Raw genomic sequence first — 20,727 nt, 5'->3', positions numbered from 1 at the left:
ACCAGTGTGAAGGCTTATTGCACTCCCTCCAGATGTCTTGGACTACACCCCGCTTAGCTGGGGGGACTATGGGAGTTGTAGTCCAACACCAGTTGCTGGGGAACATGGGTGGGAGGATGCCGTTGCACTCATGTCCTGCTTGTGGATTTCCTAGGAGTAGCTGGTTGGCCACTGTGTGAACAGAATGCTGGACTAGATGGACCCTTGGTCTGGTCCAGCAGGGCTCTTCTTATGTTCTTACATCCAGAAGGCACCAGGTTGGGGAAGGCTGGCTTACTGTGATTAAAATCAGACTCTTTCTCCTCCTGTTCCACTGCTCATGTTCACAAACATCTGGAGAGAGTGGTTCTGTTCAAACAAGAGCAGAACGACCCCACACTACTTGACATGACACCCATTCCACAGCCAAGAATGGTCTCCGCAAAGGGGTGAGCTCCGCCCACCACCTGTGTCAGGATCAGAAGCCAAGATTTGGTGCTGCAGATTAGAGCATTGGAAGTGGCCTTATACCAGGTCAGACTGTTTGTCCCTCTAGCCCAGTACTGCCAGCTTTGGCTAGCAGTGGCTCTCCAGGGTTTCAGGCAGAAGGCGTTTGACATCCTGCCAAACTGGAGGTGCCAGAGCTTGAACCTGGGCCCTTCTACATGCAAAGCATGTGCTCTACCACTGAACTATGGTTCTTTGGAGGAAGGTAGTTCCTAGGGTGGCCATGCGTCCTCTTTTACAGAGGACAGTCCTCCATTGAAGAGGACAGTCCTCCATTTGAAGGTGTCCTCTATTTGAAGGGCTGTGTTTGAAGATATAGAACCAGAAAAAGGGAGGGAGCATAGAAGACCTGAAATTGCCCATCAACAGCTAGAATCTGGACAGCAGATTGGTCATAGTCTTCTCCATTATGGTCAGATGTATTGTACTTCTATTTAAAATATAGTAATTATTTCTAAATCTGCATCTGTATATGAAAAATAGATATGCAAATATTATGCCAATCTGTGTCCTCTTTTTTGGCAATGCCTAAGTCACTACCCAGCAAAGGCCCAAGCTGTCTGTCCTCATATTCCAAGAGCTCCAGAATCAAGGGCTGTTGTCTCCAATCCTGAAGTGATTGTTTTCTCTCCTCCACACAGTTTTCACTGGGCTGTAGGCTGCTAACTTTTATACTGACTCTGCCCTGGTGCCTTCGGCTATTGGGCGGTATAGAAATGTAATAAATAAATAAATAAATTTAACAGTAGCCTGGCATGGAGACAATAAGCCGGTTAAATTTTTCATGGCTTGGAGATGTGATGCAGCTGCAAAAAAGGCAAATGCTATTTTGGGCTGCATTAATAGAAGCATAGCTTCCAAATCCCGGGAAGTACTAGTTCCCCTCTACTCAGCACTGGTTAGACCTCATCTGGAATACTGTGTCCAGTTCTGGGCACTGCACTTTAAGAAGGACGCAGACAAGCTGGAGAGGTTTCAGAGGAGGGCAACAAAGATGATCTGGGACTGGAAACAAAGCCCTCTGAGGAGAAACTGAAAGAACTAGGTATGTTTAGCCTTGAGAAGAGAAAACTGAGGGGAGATAGGATAGCGCTGTTCAAGTACTTGAAAGGTTGTCACAGAGAGGAAGGCCAGGATCTCTTCTCCATCATCCCAGAGTGCAGGACACGGAATAATGGACTCATGTTACAGGAAGCCAGATTCCGTCTGAACAGCAGGAGAAACTTCCTGACTGTTAGAGCAATATGACAATGGAACCAATTCCTTAGGGTGGTGATGGGCTCTCCCACACTGGAGGCATTCAAGATGAGGCTGGACAGCCATCTGTCAGGGATGCTCTGACCTGGATTCCTGCATTGAGCAGGGGGTTGGACATGATGGTCTTGTAGGCCCCTTCCAACCCTGCTATTCTATGATTATTTACGTGGTGGAGGAAATAGGGCCAGTAAAAAAGGTATCAATCAGCAGCAGCAACAGCAGGGAAAAGTTCAGTTCAGTCTTCTGCCCCCCTCCGCACTACCATGTGAGCTGTCCTTCACTTTCTCTACATCAGGGGTAGGCAACCTGGTTTCCTCCAGATGTTTTTGACTACAGCTCCCATAAGCCCTAGACACCAGTTGTCAGGGATGGGAGTTGTAGTCTAAAACATCTGTGGGGCACCAGGTTGCCTGCCCCTGGTTCTACATCTGTTGAAGCTAAGGCGCAGCAAGGGTGAATTTCAAGATAAGGGAGGAATGCGCCAGTGTTCCTTGTGGCCACCCACACAGCCTGCCCAGATGCCAATGTGCCAGGCCTGCTCTGCAGATGTCAGCACATGCTGCTGGGCACACTACATAACGGCAGGCTCTGTTATGAAGTCTTAGAAGGCAGGAAACGAGTGGGCAGAAGGCAATATTGACCTTTACTTCTGCTCCCCAGCCCCACGTGAAAAAAAAGCCAATAGTGATTTCTGGGGATTTCATTTAAAGAAAAAGCCTCACAAAACTAACCCAACTGTTTTACTAATAAAGGCTCATGCCTGCCACAGTGTGGTAGAAACCCTGAACTACATGACTAAAGGCGCTTCCAGATGAGACTTTTATCACACCACAACTGCCTAATTCACAGAATTTTACAGTGGAGTACAGGCGGTGGTGTCTTTCACTCTTTCCCACCTCTTTCATCTTTTTTCTTACTGTGGAAAATCCAGCAAGGGAGAAAAGGCAGAATAGCTGCATAGTGCCTTCCTATGGTTAGCGCTAGCCCCCCTCCAGCTGGATGCACCATCTATTACTATTTTTTGAACCCAGCTATTCTCAGGCCTCCCTGAAAAGAGACATATCTAGAACCAAAATGTTTGCCCCTATAGCTAGACCAACCTATGGCTAGTTGTAGGCGATAGCTCAGTGGCAGAGCAGCTGCTTTGCATGCAGATGGTGCCAAGTTCAATCCCCGGCATCTCCAGGTAAGACTGGGAAAACTCCTGCCTAAAAGCCTGGAGAGCTGCTGCCAAACTCCATGTTGACAATACTGGGCTAGATGGACCAAGGGTCTAACTCAGTATAGGGCAGCTTCCTATTTTGCTACCTTGTCTAAGATACACCTCTGGACACGCACACAACCATTAACATGATTGACCCATATTACTATTGCTGAATTGAGCGGCGTGCTCTGTGTAGCACTCCGCTCAGGTCCGAGGGTCTTTGTCTGAGCCTTGATGAGCTCTGGCGGAAAATCAAGCATTACATAACAGTGAATTGAACAGACGCCTGCCTACTATAGGCCACACACTGAGGTATTCACCTGTTTCCTCATTTGTGGAGATTTGTTGCCTAATGAATAACTGCTCTCCACACACTTGGTTCAGTCTGATTTAATGCTTAGGTAGTGACGTTTCCGGTGCCATTTTGCTCCAAAGGCTGATCTATCCTTTCTCCTTCCCAGCTCGTTGGCTGCATCATTGGCCGCCAGGGGAGCAAGATCAGTGAGATCCGACAGATGTCCGGAGCGCACATCAAGATAGGGAATCAGACGGAGGGTTCTGCTGAACGTCATGTGACCATCACAGGCACCCCAGTTAGCATCACTTTGGCTCAGTACCTCATCACAGCCTGGTAAGGGCCATTATGACTGCTGGGGAGGTCAAGGGGTAAGTGGGTGGGGGTGGGAGTAACTGAGCACTCGTACAGATACATGGAGGTGTCAGTGTGGCTCCTCCCTGCTGTGCCCAAGCCCTGGGGATCTTAGATGGATGGCTTTTTGGGAATCAGATGGCGATATCTTGCTATGGTTGGTGAATGGTTAGTTTGCAAACCCTCTGCCTTTTACTTAATAAACAGGAATACTAAACACACTAAACATAGTGTCACGCGGTGTTCCCATTGCTCTGTCATCACACTAATGTCTGTTTGCCTCTGATCTAGATGAGGCTTTGAGTTTATCGTGAGCCAACATGATGCTAATACTATTAGCTACAATATTTTGGGCAGACTCCATCTTGACCAGCCACTGCTTTCCTTTCAACTTCCCTTTGCAACTGCAAGCTGCAGGAAAAAGCAAACCACTCAGTTCTGTTCAGGGAGAATTGCTGGGTACAGTCCAGAACTATTCCATCTTACCCAATATTTAGCCACACTTCTTTGGAGTATAGCAGGATATTTGTCATTGGGCAGTATCTAACTGTCATTCCGCTAGAGCAAATGATGTCACGCTAGCGGAAATTAGATTCCGAACTATGTGCAAGAGGAGAATCCTATTAAAGTTATGTTTGCACAAGTGCAGTTGCACAAGCGTAATGTGGAAGCAGTTGCGCAATGGAAAGATTCAGCGGAGCTCCACTAGTGCTATTTGAGTGTGTGGAATGACACCGTTGGATACTGCCCATTGCTTATTATTATGACCTGGCAATTGTGTTGCTTAAAGATTTGGATCAAGGAATAGCAGTCACTCATGTTTCATGGATTACTACCACTAGGGAAGACAAGTTGTGAGTACATAACCTGTCTTTGAAGACACTTACCTGTTTACATGATCAGTTTGACTTAATAACTCCAGTATTCATTTCAACCTTTGATGCGTTTACATGTTCAAGACACTGAACTAAGGTGAAGGAGAATCAAATCACCACCACCTTTTCTTTCCTCCTGGGACAAGTAAACAGATAAACAATACTGTGGATATTATCTCAAGTGGTTGAAGTTCAAATTACCATAGAAAAACACAGTGGTCTGTGAATGACCCAAGAAAGCCAGGAAGGGTATGTGACTAAAAGACCTTGGAATGCTATGACTGTGTAAACAGGGGCCACTATAACGAATGTTGGGATAATGTCTTTGACTTAACCACCTTCCAAGACTGATGGGGTAAACAAACTCTGTGTGTCACAGTACAGCTTTTCCTCAAACCTCAGATGCATGAACATAGTCCTGGAGGAGAGAGGGTGCTGGAGGAGAAGACATTATCTGGATGCAGAAATTATTTGGAGCACCTTGTTCACTAGCTCCAATCTTTGTGTAAACCTGTCCTTTTGCACATACCATCATGCATGCCAGTATAAACACATGTCTGTATGTATGTGTTATGCAAGCTGCACACGTCCACCCACACCTATGCGCATTTTTGTGTGTACAAGCTTGTACATGCATACATCAGTACATATACATCTGAGTATATGTCCACACATGTCTGCATTTGTGTATGTAAATGTGCATGCATGCCTGGGTCTCATTCTTTCTCCCTTCTTGTTCTTCAGTTTAGAGGCGGCCAAATCTACCTCCCAGACGCCCCCTGTTGACCTCGGCATGACTTTCTCCCAGCCCCTCACCCCTTCGCCAGCCCCAACGCTGACAGCAGTGGCCGCGCCTCCCCCAGCCTTGCTTGGTGCCCCCTATGCCATCTCCCTCTCCAACTTCATCGGCTTGAAACCCGTCCCCTTCTTGACGCTGCCCCCTTCCTCAGCCACGGGGCACAATGGCAGCCTCGCCACCTACACGACCAAGATCTCCACAGCCAATGCCAGCAAGAAGGCTGAGAGACAGAAGTTCTCCCCATACTGAAACAGGAAGGCAGGCTGTGGGGCAGGGGAAGGGAAACCTTTGGGGACCCTCACATGCTTTGTTAGATGGCATCAGCATCCGGCCACTCCAAAGCGGGACTACATGGGGAAAGACTAAGCAAGGTGTGAGGAGAAGACAATTGTATAGGAAAGAAGGCAATGGGAGGAGTATAATCTAGACAACTGTTGAGAGCAGCGCTGCCCAAGAGTCAGTCAGAGAAGTGGCTCTTCTGCATAGATCTCATCTGATCCTGGTTGAGATGTCTCCACTGAGTAAGATCTTTTGAGCCTCATGGTTTTATCTTTGTTCAACAGTATCTGTCCCACACTTGGAAGTGTTATTTTTCTTTAGGTTTTCATAAACCTACCTGACTTTCAGGAAAGGGCTTCTCTCTCCATCTGATTTCCTGTCATTTTTTTTAAAGGAAAGCACGTTGCTTAAGGAACATTTGAAAAAAAACCCCACAAATTCTTTTGTAGTATACTGAGATCTTGGGAAAGGTCTCATCTCGGTTGTGGCACTAGATGGAGCTTGCTAGATCTGTAGTGATATAGTACAGAATATGCTGTATGCTGCTATGGGTGTGTCAAGACGAGGCTTTATTGTGTCATCGCCCTGCCTTGTTCATGGAATTTTATGGGGGTCCAGACATCGTTGTCTTCCATTTGTAGCCCTCCCATGTTTTCCCATCACTTCTTCCATCCTTTTTTCTTACTGTAGAAAATCAGTTAAGGAGAAAAAATGACAGAATAGCTGTGCAATGCTTTCTTGTTGGTAGTGTTAGGAGCCCTCCATCTGGAAGCACCCTTGGATTGCATTTTCAAGGGCAGAACTAGAAAGGGTTCTGATTTATAGAGAACTGGAAGGTATGTAGGGCCTAGATATGTCAGAACGTACCAAGACTTTGGTACTCTGTCCCTATTGCCTTTCTCCTAATAGGAAGTCAGCCATTTGTCTCATTACAGCTGAATAGGAATATGAAAAGAACGCTTTTCAGCACTCTTCAGACTGGCCCTCAACATCATACAGGATTCTGGACTTGTGCTTCCTCCTAAAAGTCTGCTAGAATAAAAAGAGGTTGAAGGGAATCACTTTCACCAGATGTCCCTCTCTAGGTGACAGGAACTGGCACAGCAAACGTGGATGGATAGTTGGCTTTCCTCATTGAAAAACTGAACAATGGCTAAACATAAATAGTCCTGATCTGGATTAGAGCTTCTGACGGTGGCTACCAGTCTCAGCTGGTCAGCTCATAAGTGGGTGATACTTATCCCATGTTTTACTTTATGGCACGTACCTCAGAAAATCTATCCTTGCCAGGACGTATATATCTTGTCATGCCAATAAAGCATCTTTCAATTTTATCTCATGGGATGGCGTCTCCAATAAGTGCTTGCTAATTTTGCTATGATCCCTTACAGTGCAACCCTAAGCATGTTTACTTAGAAGTAAGTCCCACGGTGTTCAATGAGGCTTACCCCAATAGACATAGGAAGCTGCCTTATACTGAGTCAGACCATTGGTTCATCTAGCTCCATATTGTCTACACTGACTGGCAGCAGCTCTGCAGGGTTTAAGGCAGAGGTCTTTCCCAGACTTACCTGGAGAAGCTGGGGATTGAACCTGGGGCCTTCTGCATGCAAAGCAGGAGCCCTACCACTGAGCTATGGCCCTTCCCCAGAAGGAGACGCCCTGGTAAGTGGATATACGATTGCAGACGTAGAGATTTAGTAAATTCTGCCACATGTTATTCTCTGAAAAGGTTCCTCATTATCAGCCCTTCTCCCTGTATCATTATCTAGACGCTTGTCAGAACAAGCCCACCTGAGTGAAGAGGGGGCACCCAGCAAGCTCAAGTTGAAGCACATTACCATCTCGATGACTTCTGATGAAAGTTACTGACATGTATACTTGTGACCTAGATAAGCTGTCATCCCAACAGCATATAATTCACATTGCTGCACTCAGTAATCATCCCAATTAATTAAATGTACCATATAGCCAAGGATGCCAAAGCCAATTTCTTAGCTGGTTTGCAAATCAGTGTACTGTCACCGAAGTGGGTCAGATTGCAAGCTGATGTAAATTAGCATATTGTATTTCTTCAGTCAAACGCTGCAGTGTTCATTGCAAATCCTTATTTTTATAAGGCATCAAATGGAATGTGACTGTTGAATGAATCAGGAAAAAACTGGTAAACAACAATAAAAAGCCAACCCTGAACTTGCCATTTGCTGACCCCACCTGTTGAAATAGTTGGCTCACCATAAGCAAAGGCTAGTCCCAGGGCTGGATTCTGTGTCTGCATCAAAACAAAGCAAGTTAAAATTCTGCATGCAGTAAACCCAAGCCCTGTGCCATGAAAAGCTCATTTCTGTGACCTATATAAATTATATAAATGTGCATGCATTTCTCCTATTCCGCAGAATACATTTTTCTTTCCTTTTTCCATTATACCGGCTTTGCTAGTCATGGGAGAAGCAAAACACCAAGACATCTACCACCACCGCAGTCACTGGGGTGTTCGCAGTCCTGTTCAGCCACCTCTCCTAAGTTTTCATCAGGCACCGCTCCCCCATTTTCATACCTATCTTTGCAGCACATCCTATGCTTTTCCTTTGGGAATCACAGATTACATGCCACCCTGTTTATGTTGAGCTTATACAATAGGGTTACTACACCAAAGCTGTTGGGGGAGAAAGTCCACCAGGCTGAAAAAATGGGGCAAATAGTAGGGTTCATTTGGCTTAGCAATACCTAATGGATTTGCCCTCCATTACAAATTGATTTGGTGGCACTGAGTAGGCCTCCTGTGCCCCCTGCAGTTAAATAGCTGCAACAAATGACTGAGGAAATACTATAGAGTTATAGATCTAATGCGTAAAATTCTCAAATGGTGTAAATCTGCATTAATGCAGCCCAGTATTTTGATTGCACATGAAAGGGATGGAGCCAAAAAATTCCTACTCCTCAAATCAGTCCAACCAGTTCTCCATTTGGCATTGTACCCTGGCTGGTACAAATCTCTCTAATTCCTCTCTATCAGTTGCTGGCAAAAAGCTCCCATCTTTTCTTGCTGTTCTGAGGAATTTCTCTATCCTTACCCCATGATCTTCTTTGGCTTGTCTTTGAAAACGCTGTAGATATAATTCTATATTTTTCCTCCTTTGTAACTTATCATTGATTTAATAAAAATGCAAACTTTGTCAACTCAGAGGTAACGTGATTAGAATTTTGTACATTTCAGTCAAGCACAAACAAAACCAAACTCGAAACCAGACATTTGAATAGGAGCTAGAGTTGCCAGCTTCCTCCTGCACGTTCCCCAAATGGTGGGGGAAATGTCACTTGGGGCGCAATCCTATGGCCGCTAGACAGTGTCTAGACAGCCATAGGGTTTTTCGGGTTCTGGGAACTGACCTTGGAGGCAGGGCTCCGAGCTCAGTTCCCAGAAACCCGACTCCCCTCCCCCACTGCCTCGTAGGTGGTGTGGTTCATCCCTGGCTCCTCGCTCATAAGAGCAGTGCAGAGGGGGCATTCCTGGGGGAGGGGAGAAGAACGTGGAAGCACCGTCACGATGCTTCGCTATGCACCGCCGGCCTCCCCCTCCTGCTCCGAGGTGCCCTGGCTAGACAGCTGAAATCAGCCACCTAGCCACAAATGCAGGGTGGCCAGAGCGCGGAGGAGAGGATCCCCTCTGTGCTCTGCCCGCCCTGCATTGGATAGTCAGCTGCCTCTGAGTTCGGAGGTGGCCAACTGTCCCAATAGGTTTGCACCCTTCCTCAATTTCTGCTTATCATGGAGGTTTAAAGGAACAGAAGACCTATTGGGGTGTGTGGGGGGGGAGGACAGAGAAGCAATCCTGGAGCATGTTCAGATTCACATGTTTAGTTGATTCAGAATAGTTACCACTCACTAGTTTATGTTCTGATTCCTCCATCATGTAAATCAGAATCACACCATCATCACACATAAAAAAATGCATCTGAGGGTTGGGAGGATCCATGATCTCATCCTTACAATGGTGTACAGAAATACTCTTGGAGAGGCCCTAAAGAGGATTGAGCCCAACCTCCTGGTTCATAGCAGGGTCATCCACACAGCAGGGCCCAATCTGCAGTGGGAATTTACTGCAGTGCTGCTGCGCCTCATGGGCACGACACATGACATTACCCCCACTTCACATCAACCATGGGTTTTCCAGCCTGAAAAGCCGCATTTTCGCAGGTTGTTTTGTGATGGATTTTTCCTTTAACGAGGCTTCCGTGTGGTATCGTTCAGGAGTGTGCCCCATGTCCCTGAATTAAATGTGCATTCGTGGGTGTGGCTAGGGGTGTGTCTGTGCCCCAACACAGCAGTGTTTTGATATTGTGTCACCGTAAGTGGGCTGTCCCTATTTTTTCCTGCCTCAGACCTTCGCACCTCCGCATCTACGAAGGTGTCCTCCACCACTCCCTCACAGCTTCACATAATGGGGGTGAAGATTCAGCGAGCAAGGGCCATGCGGTTTCCTGGAGACATGTTGAAATCCTAGATCTCCTCGACATATGGGCGGAACAGAAGATACAAGATCAGCTTAGGTCAAGTCATAGGAACATAGATTCCTATGAACTTATTTCTCGGGAAAAGATAAACCAGGGACTTGGAATCTATTCTGGAGGGATGAATGTGCACATATCACCTGCCAGAGCAGACTCCTGCACAGCATGGGTGTCTGAAGTAGAAGGTTTCGTTTATAGCAGTCGTAGAACCGTACAGGCGAATCTGCGAGTGTGTGGAAGATAATATAAAAAACAAAAGAAAAAAAGGAACAATCATCGTCCCGATGTAAATGTAACATTTATGCCGGTGTTACATTGTGTATGACACGATACAGCAGGAGTCATCTATCACAGCACTTGATGACTTCTCATTCGGTTGCGGAACTCTGCCCATGTATGCATGAAATAATGCGGTTTCTCCTGACGTTTGTCCGGCGACAGCAGGTTTTCCCCCAGGTATATGCTGCATTAACTGACAACGTGTGCCACAGGAGGAGCAAATCCGAATGGAGGAAAATCTGCTTTTAAACTGAATCGCCTTAGAAAGTGTCTCTGTGTAGATTGGGTCCTGGGCTCTATAGATGCAGGCCCAATGCTACTGTCAGAGGACAGGGCCTGATTTATCACATTTGTATCCCATCCCTTCTCCAAGGACCTCAGTGGCATTCGTGAGGATGCTCTCATTTTGTCGTCACAATAACTCGATGAGGCTAATAGTGGAATCCTTTGCATGTTTACTTGGATACACGTCTCATAGAGTTCAATGGGGCTTACGCCTTATAAATATGTTTAGGTTTGCAGTCTAGGCTAAGGGATCAGTAACTGGCCCAACTTTACCCAGTGAACTTAACAGCTGGAGGGGGATTTGAACCCAGGACTCCCCAGTCCTTATCCTGCATTCTGTCAATATGCATAGAAACCCTGTGCTCACACGCTTTAGGCCAGGGGTGGGCAACTTGTGGTACTCCATATTTTTTGGACGACAGCTCCCATCATCCCTCACCATCAGCAATGCTGGCTAGGGCTGATGGAAGTCTGAAGAGAGCATCAGTTAATGGGTGGTATAGATAGATAGATAGATAGATAGATAGATAGATAGATAGATAGATAGATAGATAGATAGTAGGCCAAAACACTTGGAAGGCTACATGTTGCCCACCCCTGCTTTAGGTGGTCTGTTTGATCTAGAACGATGGTTTCCCAATCTAGCAGCCATTGCAGGTATGGCTCAGGGCCATTTAAGCTGCTTGAACCACATGGGCAGATACTGTATACGTGACCTCAGGCCTAGTTTTTGTGTTACCTTGGCGGAAGAGCAACTACAATGCTGCACTTTCCTGCTCTGCTGGATAACAGAAGAAGCCCAAGACTGTGAAGCCATGTGAGAGGAGTCCACCCTGTGGCTCCTCCCTCCGACAGCATCAACAACCTGGGACTTTTTCAGTTACCCAGCAGTTCAGGTAGGCCTTGTGCTGCGTGTCACCAGGGTGACGTAAGAACTGGCAGGCCTCAGTAACACAGAAGCAAGCATGGGATCAGCACCTCATGCTACTAAGGAATGGTTTATATCAGCCCTAGGTGCCCTGAAGAAAGGTGCTTGCAGAGCAAATTGCTCAGATTGCCTCAGTCAAATAAGGAAACCAATTTCAACAGGGAAAAGAAACATCTGTCTCTCCCACATGGAGTCGCCACCTTTTCACCTGGCCCTGCTCCTGTGCTTTCAACAGCAGCGTCACATGCAGACACATAGCATGTTATGCTTCTCTTGGCATGGAGATAAAGGAACACTGGAAAACTTCACCTGCTCACTTTCTGTGATGATAAAAGCAAGGAGCAGGGCCAGAAAATAAGGTGTTAACCATACTCCCCTTGGGTCACTGGCCAAACATTCTCCGGCTATCTGTGCTAAGTGGTCTCGATAATGTGCCCGTGACAGGTGTGCAAAAGGAAACGTGGGAACATTAGGAAAGGAGAAGAGGCAAGTGCAAGGAGCTGCAGTTGCCTTACTGGGAACATGTTTGGCACAACAGGGTAGCATCTCAGAGTGGCCCCTTATGCTTCACCAAGAAAAAGAGGAAACATCACCAACAAAAGAGGACACAAATTTGTGTTACATTTGCATCTGCTGATTTATACATGTAGACACAGATGTAGGCATCATTACTATAATTTAAGGAGAAATACAATGCATCTCACCTCAGTGCAGAAGGCTGTGACCAGCAGGTGACCGCTGAGCATGCTCAGTCCGCTGTCCAGGCGCTAGCTGTGGGTGGGCAACTGCAAGGACTCTGCTACTCTCTCGCCGTATTATGGTTCTTTGGCTTTAAGCTGGACTTTGGCCAGACAACCCTTCAAACAGAGGATGCTTTCAGATAGAGGACTGCCCTCTGTAAGCTTGGATACATGGCCACCCGAGCTGTGTCTAATGTGCCCTAAGCCAGTCCATGTTTAATGAGCACAGCCTGTTGCCATGTGAATGAGAAACATGGGAGCCCTTGCTGCTTTATGCTCTTGGTTGCCACAGCAACCGCAACAGGGGTGTTTACTCGCCAGCATGTCGAGCTCACAGGGCCAGCTGCAGACATCAACCATGGCGGGCTGAAATGCTAACGCCACAAGCTGCCATACAGGAATGCTGTATATTTCCTGGATAGGTAAGAGCTTGCACAAATATATCCAGAATCAGGCTTTCTCTGGGACACGTCGTCAGCGCTCCCCTTTTGTTCTGGGCTAGCACACAATGTGAACACACTGGTCCCTGCTGGAGCTATTTGGTACTCTGCCATAACTTGCATTGCATTCCTTCATCTAGACAGGGCAGCCTTTCTCAGCTTGGTGTTCCCCAGATGTGTTGGAGTTCCAACTCCCATAATTCCCAGCCAGCATGGCCATGGCCATGGCTATGCTGGCTGGGAATTATGGGAGTTGGTGTCCAACACATCTGGAGGGCACCAGGTTGGAAAAGGCCGATCTAGAGCAGGGTGGGGAATGTGTGGCCCTACAGATGGCTATGCTGGCTGGGGCTGATGGGAGTTGCAGTCCAACAACATCTGGAGGGCCACATGTCCCCCACCCCTGATCTAGACACTCTTGACCTCTATCATATGCAGCAGGAGCCTGCACATGTTTACTCAGAAGTCAGTCAGTTCAATGGGACTCACTCCCTAGTAAGTGTGCTTAGGGCTGCAGCCATAATGGGACGGCACTGCCGCTGCCATCCTAACTGGGCTGCTGGCATTTTTAGCAATCTACACTGTCTGACAGGGACTGTGTGCCAGTATTGAACAGACTTGGCTTCTTTTTATTAATATCTCCATATGAAATTTAAGTTGCTTCAGAAATATTTTAGTATGACACTCCCTTAGGCTCCTGGGCATCACAGGCTCACTGGAAGGAGCTGGGAACTGCTGCCGCCAAATCATCTTGGAATCCCGGAAGCGTGATGAATTATCTGGTTCCTTGACTCCTCTAGCAATATATAAAATCCTGTCATGCCACCACCCAGCCAGTGTGTGCAGCCTTTTGGGAAATAAGTAGGGAATACCTGTTCCTTGCAAACAAGCAGTGAAAAGTAGAATTGTCTGTCCTGGTAACCAAATTCATAATACTTCAAATTTAAATTTATTATTGATAAAGTAACAATGATAAAATGAATAACATTTAATGGGATATGTGTGACAGACATAATAGTAATCAGGTCAGAGAAACAACTACATGTAGCAGAAAATGTTGCAGAAAAAGGTTTAACAAAATATTGGGTAGGTAGAAGGAGGAGAAAATCAAGGCTCCACACAGATTCATTGACACACTTTCCTGAATGATGTATTGATGGTGGTCTCCGCTCCAGGGAAATCCTGGGATAAGAAGTAAGGGAGTGAAGTGTAGGGCCAACAGGCAAGACTTCCTCATCATGTAGAGGGTGTGCATTTATGAAATCTAACATCATGCTTTAAGAAACAAACTATCAGTGAGACAACAGGTATAGCAATAAAGTTGCATTGGCAGTACAGATGTCATGAACATGCTATAGAATTCTTTTAAGCATCAAAATAATCTCCAGTTCACCATAGCAGTTCCACTCATTGCTAACAACTGGTCATAGCAATAGTGACGTTTTGTATGATGTAGCTCCTGTGGAAATGTAATATAATCTTATATACAGGAATGGCTGCTCCATCGCATTGTTTTCCATTCCACGAAACAAGCCGGGAAGCCTCTCGCAGTATTCACTTTCAGTATCTCAAACTAGAAGAAAAACCCACAGCTCGGCACATGTGTGTTGGCCATTCACACATTTCAAAAATGCACGTGTCCTTGTGTGGACGTACTTGTATAAAAATGTATTGTGGGAATTGGCCCTGAGGAATTATGGAGGAGTTTTTGTTCTGCAAATGCTGCTTGCTCAACTGTGTCTCTCCCAGGTGAGAAGAGAGCTGTGCTTTAGTGGCAACAGCACTATGGAAAATTGAATCCTTCCTGCAACATTGTTCTGCACTGTTTGCCTTGGGAAGTGTTCACCTAGCAAGCTTTTATTTGATAGCTTTGCCTTTTTCTTTTAATAAATGTACTGGCAGACGTTGAGACAATGAAAGCCAGGCACCTCTTTGATCAAACCATTTATGCTGGCCCTTAGAGCAGAAGGGAACAGAGAATACAGATTCATTTATTTACCGACTCAGAGGTGAGGGGGAAAACAGCTTGCTGCCTCTTGCATGGCCTCTCCAAATGGCTGCACATCATAGGAAGGGGTAAAATGGTTAAAGTGGACATGGCATCATTGCGTTCCTCTAGAGTTGTCAGGGAGCGGAAGGGGGACAGATCTACAATATGGAATCTATCCAAATAATCGTTGAGTTTTACCTTCCTTAAACCACTAAGCCTAAGAGCCTTTCTATGCAAGGCTTTTATTGTGTGCTCATGATTGCTCACTCATGGTAGTTTGTGGGTCCTTCACATGACATTGTCATCCTCCACCTCTCCACCTCTCCTGTGCTTTGCAACCATTACATTACCGTGTTGGTTTTTTAAATCAAGGAAAGTCTGATATATCCTGAATGGCACTGTGAAATGCTCTATGTATTTGCACAATTCTGCCATACCACAGTGCCATCTAGTGGTTGTATAATGAACCCTATAGAATGGTAGAGAAAGACACCCCCCGCCCCCCGAAAAAGCACTTGTGAAGGAGCCAGTCTTAATCTTGCAAAGAATCTGGAAGCAGAAGCTCTGGTAACGGTGTGGGATAAAAGCCTCATGTAGAAATGCCCTCAAAACACATTCCATTAAAGCAAAGCTGTGGGAAGCAGCTGTGAGGCCTGAGCTCAGCCACTGCCTCCTCATGCATTTAGAGCATGTAGTGTGATCAGCTATGTCAGGGGTGGGCCGAGCAATGTGTACAGCCCCAAGGGCCATATGTGGCAGTGGGCAGCCCGGAGCCACATACAGTCATACATATACATGCACATGTAGACAGCTCCCGATCTTGACCACTTGAGAGGATGGGAAGGCTTTAACCTCACCCTCCTCCCAGTGATCCTGCTGAGAAAGAAGGCACACAGGGATGACTCTCCTCGCACACCCTGTTTCCCAGCAGAATCAAGCCCCTGCCAGTCCACCAAATGGCTGTCTGCCTGGGGAAGGCCAGTAGTGGTGGCAGCAGTGCAGGAGGGGGGATTGTAGGGCCATGGTGCACACATTCACACATGCACAGCTTCATGCACACATCTCTATGCATAGGTCCACCGCAAAAAGGGGGGACAGAGTGCATGGGCAGGGATGCACGCACATACACCCCCCCAGTGACACAGCACACGACACATTCTTCAGGCAAGAGCATGTTCAGGTCTGGGCTTGCCCCTATGCATTAACTGTTTTAATTGTCTACCTCAGCCTTGCCCAACCTGATGCCCTCCAAACGCTTGGGACTACGAAAACTCCCAGCATTCCTGACCATTGGCCATGCTGGCTGGGGCTGATGGGAATTGAAGTCGCAAACATCTGGGGAGCACCAGGTTAGGGAAGGCTAGTTTACCTATTCAGTCAGTATCTGAATGGGACCTAAAACCAGTAGGATCTACTTCCGTGTAATATGCAGAACAGTGGGATGTTAGGATTAAATTGGCCAAAGAAGCCAACGAGATCTTGCAGGACCCCCTAAAAGGCAACAGTTGCATACAAAAACCCTGTCATTAGAACTTTCCTGTGCACAGGCAGGAGAGAATACAGCTTCTTGTTCCATAGAACGGAGGGGGCAAGTGAATTTATGCAGATCGATAGTGAGATGGCACCTCTGAGGGCATTGCTCTCTCTAGTCATCTTATTAACCTAAGCTTCTTGCTGTGTAAGAGGTTGAGGTTGCTGGTAGTGGATAAATAAGACAATCCCTTTCTCCTGCAGTGTGTAAAAAACAGGGCCTCAGTTACAAATACGAGGCTCACTGACATAGATACCACACTGGAAAGGACTTTTGTAATGCTCTTTCTGTAAGAAACAATACCTCTGCAACCAAGTGGTGCAATCATGGTACGATACACACCTTCTGGTTCAGAGATGACAGTTAACTAGAGACAGGAAGGGATATTGTTAGAAGGTAAATGCTATGCAGTAAATCTGAGTGCCTAAATGCTCATCATTGTGACAGATGCGGGAAAGAAGAGTCTGTATATGATCCCAGGTTGTGTCAGGCAAAATGAATATCTTGCACTCTGCTTTCCCTGTGGGCTTGCTTGCTTGCTTGCTTTCTGTGAAGATGGGACCACCTAGTATTGAAGAAGGTTGCAGGCTTTATACCCTCTCATTCGTGCCCCAAATTGCAACCCATTTATTTTGTCCCCTACATTCGGGGGAGCCACTGCGTAGCCCTGCCTCTTCATTTCCACTTTGCCTTCCATTTTTTGGTAATACTACAGTGGCCTTCCCCAGCCTGATGCCTTCGAGATGTGTTGGACCTCAACTGCCATAATTCCCAACCAGCATGTGCTAGAGGCAGAGCATGACAGCACCCAAGAGCCTTTCTACACAAGGCTTTCATTGTGAGCTCGTGCTTCCTCATTTATGGTAGTTTGCGGGTCCGTTATATGATGTTGTCATCATCCAGGGCCTCTCCCAGGCTTTGCAACCATTATTGCATTTTTTTTCCTGATGAGGGAAGTCTGGTATTTCCTGAATGGAGGCATGAAACTTTTGTGTATTTGCACAATTCTGCTATACCAAGTGCCACCTAGTGGTTGTGTAATGGAACATATAGAATGGCCGAGAAAGAAAAACCCTGGGAAAAAAACACAAGTAAAGGAGCTGATCTTAATCCCACAAAGAATCCAGAAGCTGAAGCCTCAGTAAAGGTGGGGCTAAAAGCCTCATGTAGAAAAGCTCTAAGAAGAGGAGGTTACTTACCTTATGTTCTGTGAACCGGGGCTCTGTCTTTTTAACACATATATGAACTTGTGTGCACTGATATTCTGATGGGAGTGAGACCTGCTGCTGTCAGTTGCTCATAGGAGCATTTGGCTGTGAGGCCATGCCAGGGGTGGGGAACCTGTGCCTCTCCAAATGTTGTTGGACTACAGCTCCCATCATCCCTGACCATTGGCCATGCTGGCTGGGGCTGATGGGAGTAGAAGTCCAATGGCATCTGAAGGCCACAGGTTGCTCACCCCTGAGCTATGCAGTTCTTCATGAAAGGGTTTTAAGGCAAGGGAATGACCAACTATCACGTTTCTTCTCAGCTGCAGCACAAATCTGACAGGATCATTAGTAGTTCAAATAAAAGTCTCTTCCTAGTTCATTAGTAATGGTAGCAGTGGAGTCACTGTGATTTAACTGTACAGAGGGGCTTTTCCAATTGAGTACACTTCCGCATGTCACACAAACCAGACGATAAAGGAAAGGGGCCAAGGTTCATTACAAAAGAAAAAAAAAAAGGAAAAAAGATATTAATTCAACACGTTTATTTGTTTTAAAACAGTTGGAGTCTATTTTTATTTTTTGCTTGCTGTTTCTACTAAATGCTTGTTACAGAGATTAGATTTCCAATTGGAAAAAAAGGGCAGAGGAAACCTCTGGTAAGGAGTAAAGAGGCCCATTGAACCTCAACAGGGAACTACAGGTGGGCTGGCAAACTTGCACTGTAATCACATAGTCCACCCCTGAGCAAAGTCATGGCATCTTCTACTCCTCCTCCTGCATGTAATTCTTCTATGTACCAGTGCTTGAACTGGGGGGGGGGGTAGCCCCTCACTGTTTGAGGTGGTCCCCCTTAGCAACTGTTTCCAGAAGCCTCTGGGGACATTATTTGGCACAATTGGAGGGTTAGAGGGGGTGGGGCTTGTGGATTTCATTCAAGGCCCTGCTTACCCCCCCCCCCAATTCAGCATACTGTGTAATGTGGAAGTATCTAATGGGATAATTTAAAATTTATGGGGCACAATGACTACTGCTTCTTGAACATGCCCCCCCCCCGCCCTATCCACACTGCTGTTCTGAAAAGGGACTTCTGCCTGCACCAGCCTTCCCCAGGCTGGTGCCCTCCAGATGTGTTGGACTGTAACTCCCATCATTCCCAGCCAGCATGGTCAGAATGGGAGTTGCAGCCAACACATCTGGAGTGTTGATTTATCTGCAACTTCATCTTGTTTTGTCCTCGTCAGTCAACATGCAAGGCAGAAGCAATTGCAGGACCAGTGGGGAAACTGTGCAGCCGTGCTATGAAGCGGCAAGAAAGAGATATCCTGCCTTTTCAAAGGGCTCACTCTACTGGCATTTTGTACTCTTGTTTTAGCACATAAGCTATGAAGAGGACATAGAAGCTGCCCTGTGGTTGGGTGAGTAGACTCGCCTTTCCCATCTCAGCAGGGTACCCAGCCAAGCTGGCCAAGATGTAATATGGACATGACCTGCTTCCTCACTGAGAATTTCAGCCTGATGTCTGTGTCAGGAGAAGGAGAAACAAGAACAAAAAGAGCTCCTCCCAGCATGCAGCTCCCACACTCATCAGGGGATTCTCTTCATTTCTAGCCCAGAAGGAACGCTCCGTTGGCATAGGACAGGCACAAAACCTTCTTACAAACAAGGGGAGGTTCAACCCGTCTGCTTGCTGCCCATCTAGTCTTGACTGGCTATGGGGAGATCACATGCATCCTCTCTGTCCCAGTGCTGCAGGTCTATTGTCGATTATCTTCCTGCCCATGGCTCTCTGTTGCTGGATCAAGGCAATTATACTCCTTAAACAGACAAATCAAAAACAGAATCTGCTTGGAAATACTCTGAGGTTTAGCTTCCATTAAGAGAAGGTTGTTATAATACATCATAATTTGGAGAGTCACTAGGATCTCTTCTTCCCCCCTCCTCCCACTCTTTCTTGTTTCCTTCCCCTCTGCTTCTACAAATGCTTCTTCCATTGGGAGGCTCGTGTTCAAAGGTGTGTTGTCTTTCATTTGTAGCCCCCTCCCATATTTTCCCACCACTTCTTCCATCATTTTCTTTCCACAAAAAATTGTGTAAGGAGGAAAAGGTGAAATAGCTGCACAATGTCCTTTCATTGATAGCGTTATGAGCCCTCCATTTGGAAGCACCTCCTAATACCACAGTTGCCTGCCTCCAGCCTGACCCTATGTATGTTTACTCAAAAGCAAGTTCTGCTGAATTCCATGGGAGAGAAAGTGTGTGCATATGACTGGAGTCTACTGAGAGAGGATACCAACAATTCCTTGCTGGTGTGAAAGTCAGCAGAACTCAACCAAGCTATATTATCACCATGTATTATTTATATAAACAGCACTGTAGATTTTGCTGGGTTCATATACCCCTGAAATTAATGGAGCTGCCCACTGCAGATGAGTAAGTACTTAGTAATGCCCTGACATAACAACTCTACATCTTACTCTGACAGTCTGCATTTGTCACATCAAGCCAGTCAAGAGGTTGCTTTCACTTTAGACTAAGGTTGGCTCACTAGAAGTGCCTTTAGGTAGGCAGGTATTGCGCTGTCTTGGCCTGCTGCTGCTGTGAGCCATCTCATCCATCCTAGCTTTGCATGTCAATTTCAGCTACATTTCCTCAGCCACCAGAATGCACCAAGTGATACAGCAGCTACACAGAACTGACCGCTCTGCTCAGCCAGCGAGAATCAGCTCCTTTTCTCCCTTGGCAAGGGAACAAGACCAATGGGGTGGGTTCCTTGCAAATTCTCTCTCTTTTAACAGCCTTGTCTCTGATGATTCCAGGAATACTCACAAAGACCACAGAAACTGAAACATGCTTCTCCACAGAAACTATCAGTGACCACCTGTCACACTGATCCTCTGTTCAGGGGAGACCTGCATTAATCTGTGATTTTGGGCATTCTGCCTATGCTGCCAAACAAAGATTGGAGGAAGGGGAAGTCACCTGGAAAACTCGAATTATATTTTGATAGCTTTGATTTTGTGAACAATAAATATCAGAAACCCCCTTTAAGTGGAATTAATGCTAAAGGGATTCTTTGTCCTTTCCCTCCTTTGTTGAAGGCCTTCCTTGTCTTGTCCTTACTCAGGATGAAAATGTAGAATTGACCAGTGGAGGCTGGTGGCTCCGATTTCAATGGGATTGTGAATCCATTCTGGGTTTCAGTCAGAACCAGCCATAGCTCTAAAGGAGCTATCCAAGGTCCTGAATCTATTTTGGGGATAGGA

At 46.4% G+C, this 20,727-nt stretch overlaps 1 protein-coding gene across 3 annotated transcripts in view; it reads left to right on the top strand.

Moving 5' to 3' along the window:
* PCBP4 (poly(rC) binding protein 4) overlaps positions 1 to 20,727 on the top strand; it is a 104,838-nt gene that overhangs the window by 46,913 nt on the left and 37,198 nt on the right. For 2 of the 3 annotated variants that reach the window (XM_084839693.1, XM_084839692.1), the window contains exon 12: positions 3,409 to 3,578. In XM_084839693.1, the coding sequence (XP_084695819.1) occupies positions 3,409 to 3,578 (170 nt within the window). Of the gene's footprint in view, positions 1 to 3,408; positions 3,579 to 5,215; positions 8,733 to 20,727 lie in introns of those variants that run through there. The other variant, XM_084839691.1, reaches the window with a different exon arrangement.

The sequence above is a fragment of the Heloderma suspectum genome, chromosome 2 (assembly GCF_057233095.1).
Source record: "Heloderma suspectum isolate Gila_16-S chromosome 2, 16-S_ref, whole genome shotgun sequence".
NCBI classification, from domain to species: Eukaryota; Metazoa; Chordata; class Lepidosauria; order Squamata; family Helodermatidae; genus Heloderma; species Heloderma suspectum.
Note: the sequence above shows the minus strand (reverse complement) of the source record. Positions and strands in the feature narration are given on the sequence as shown.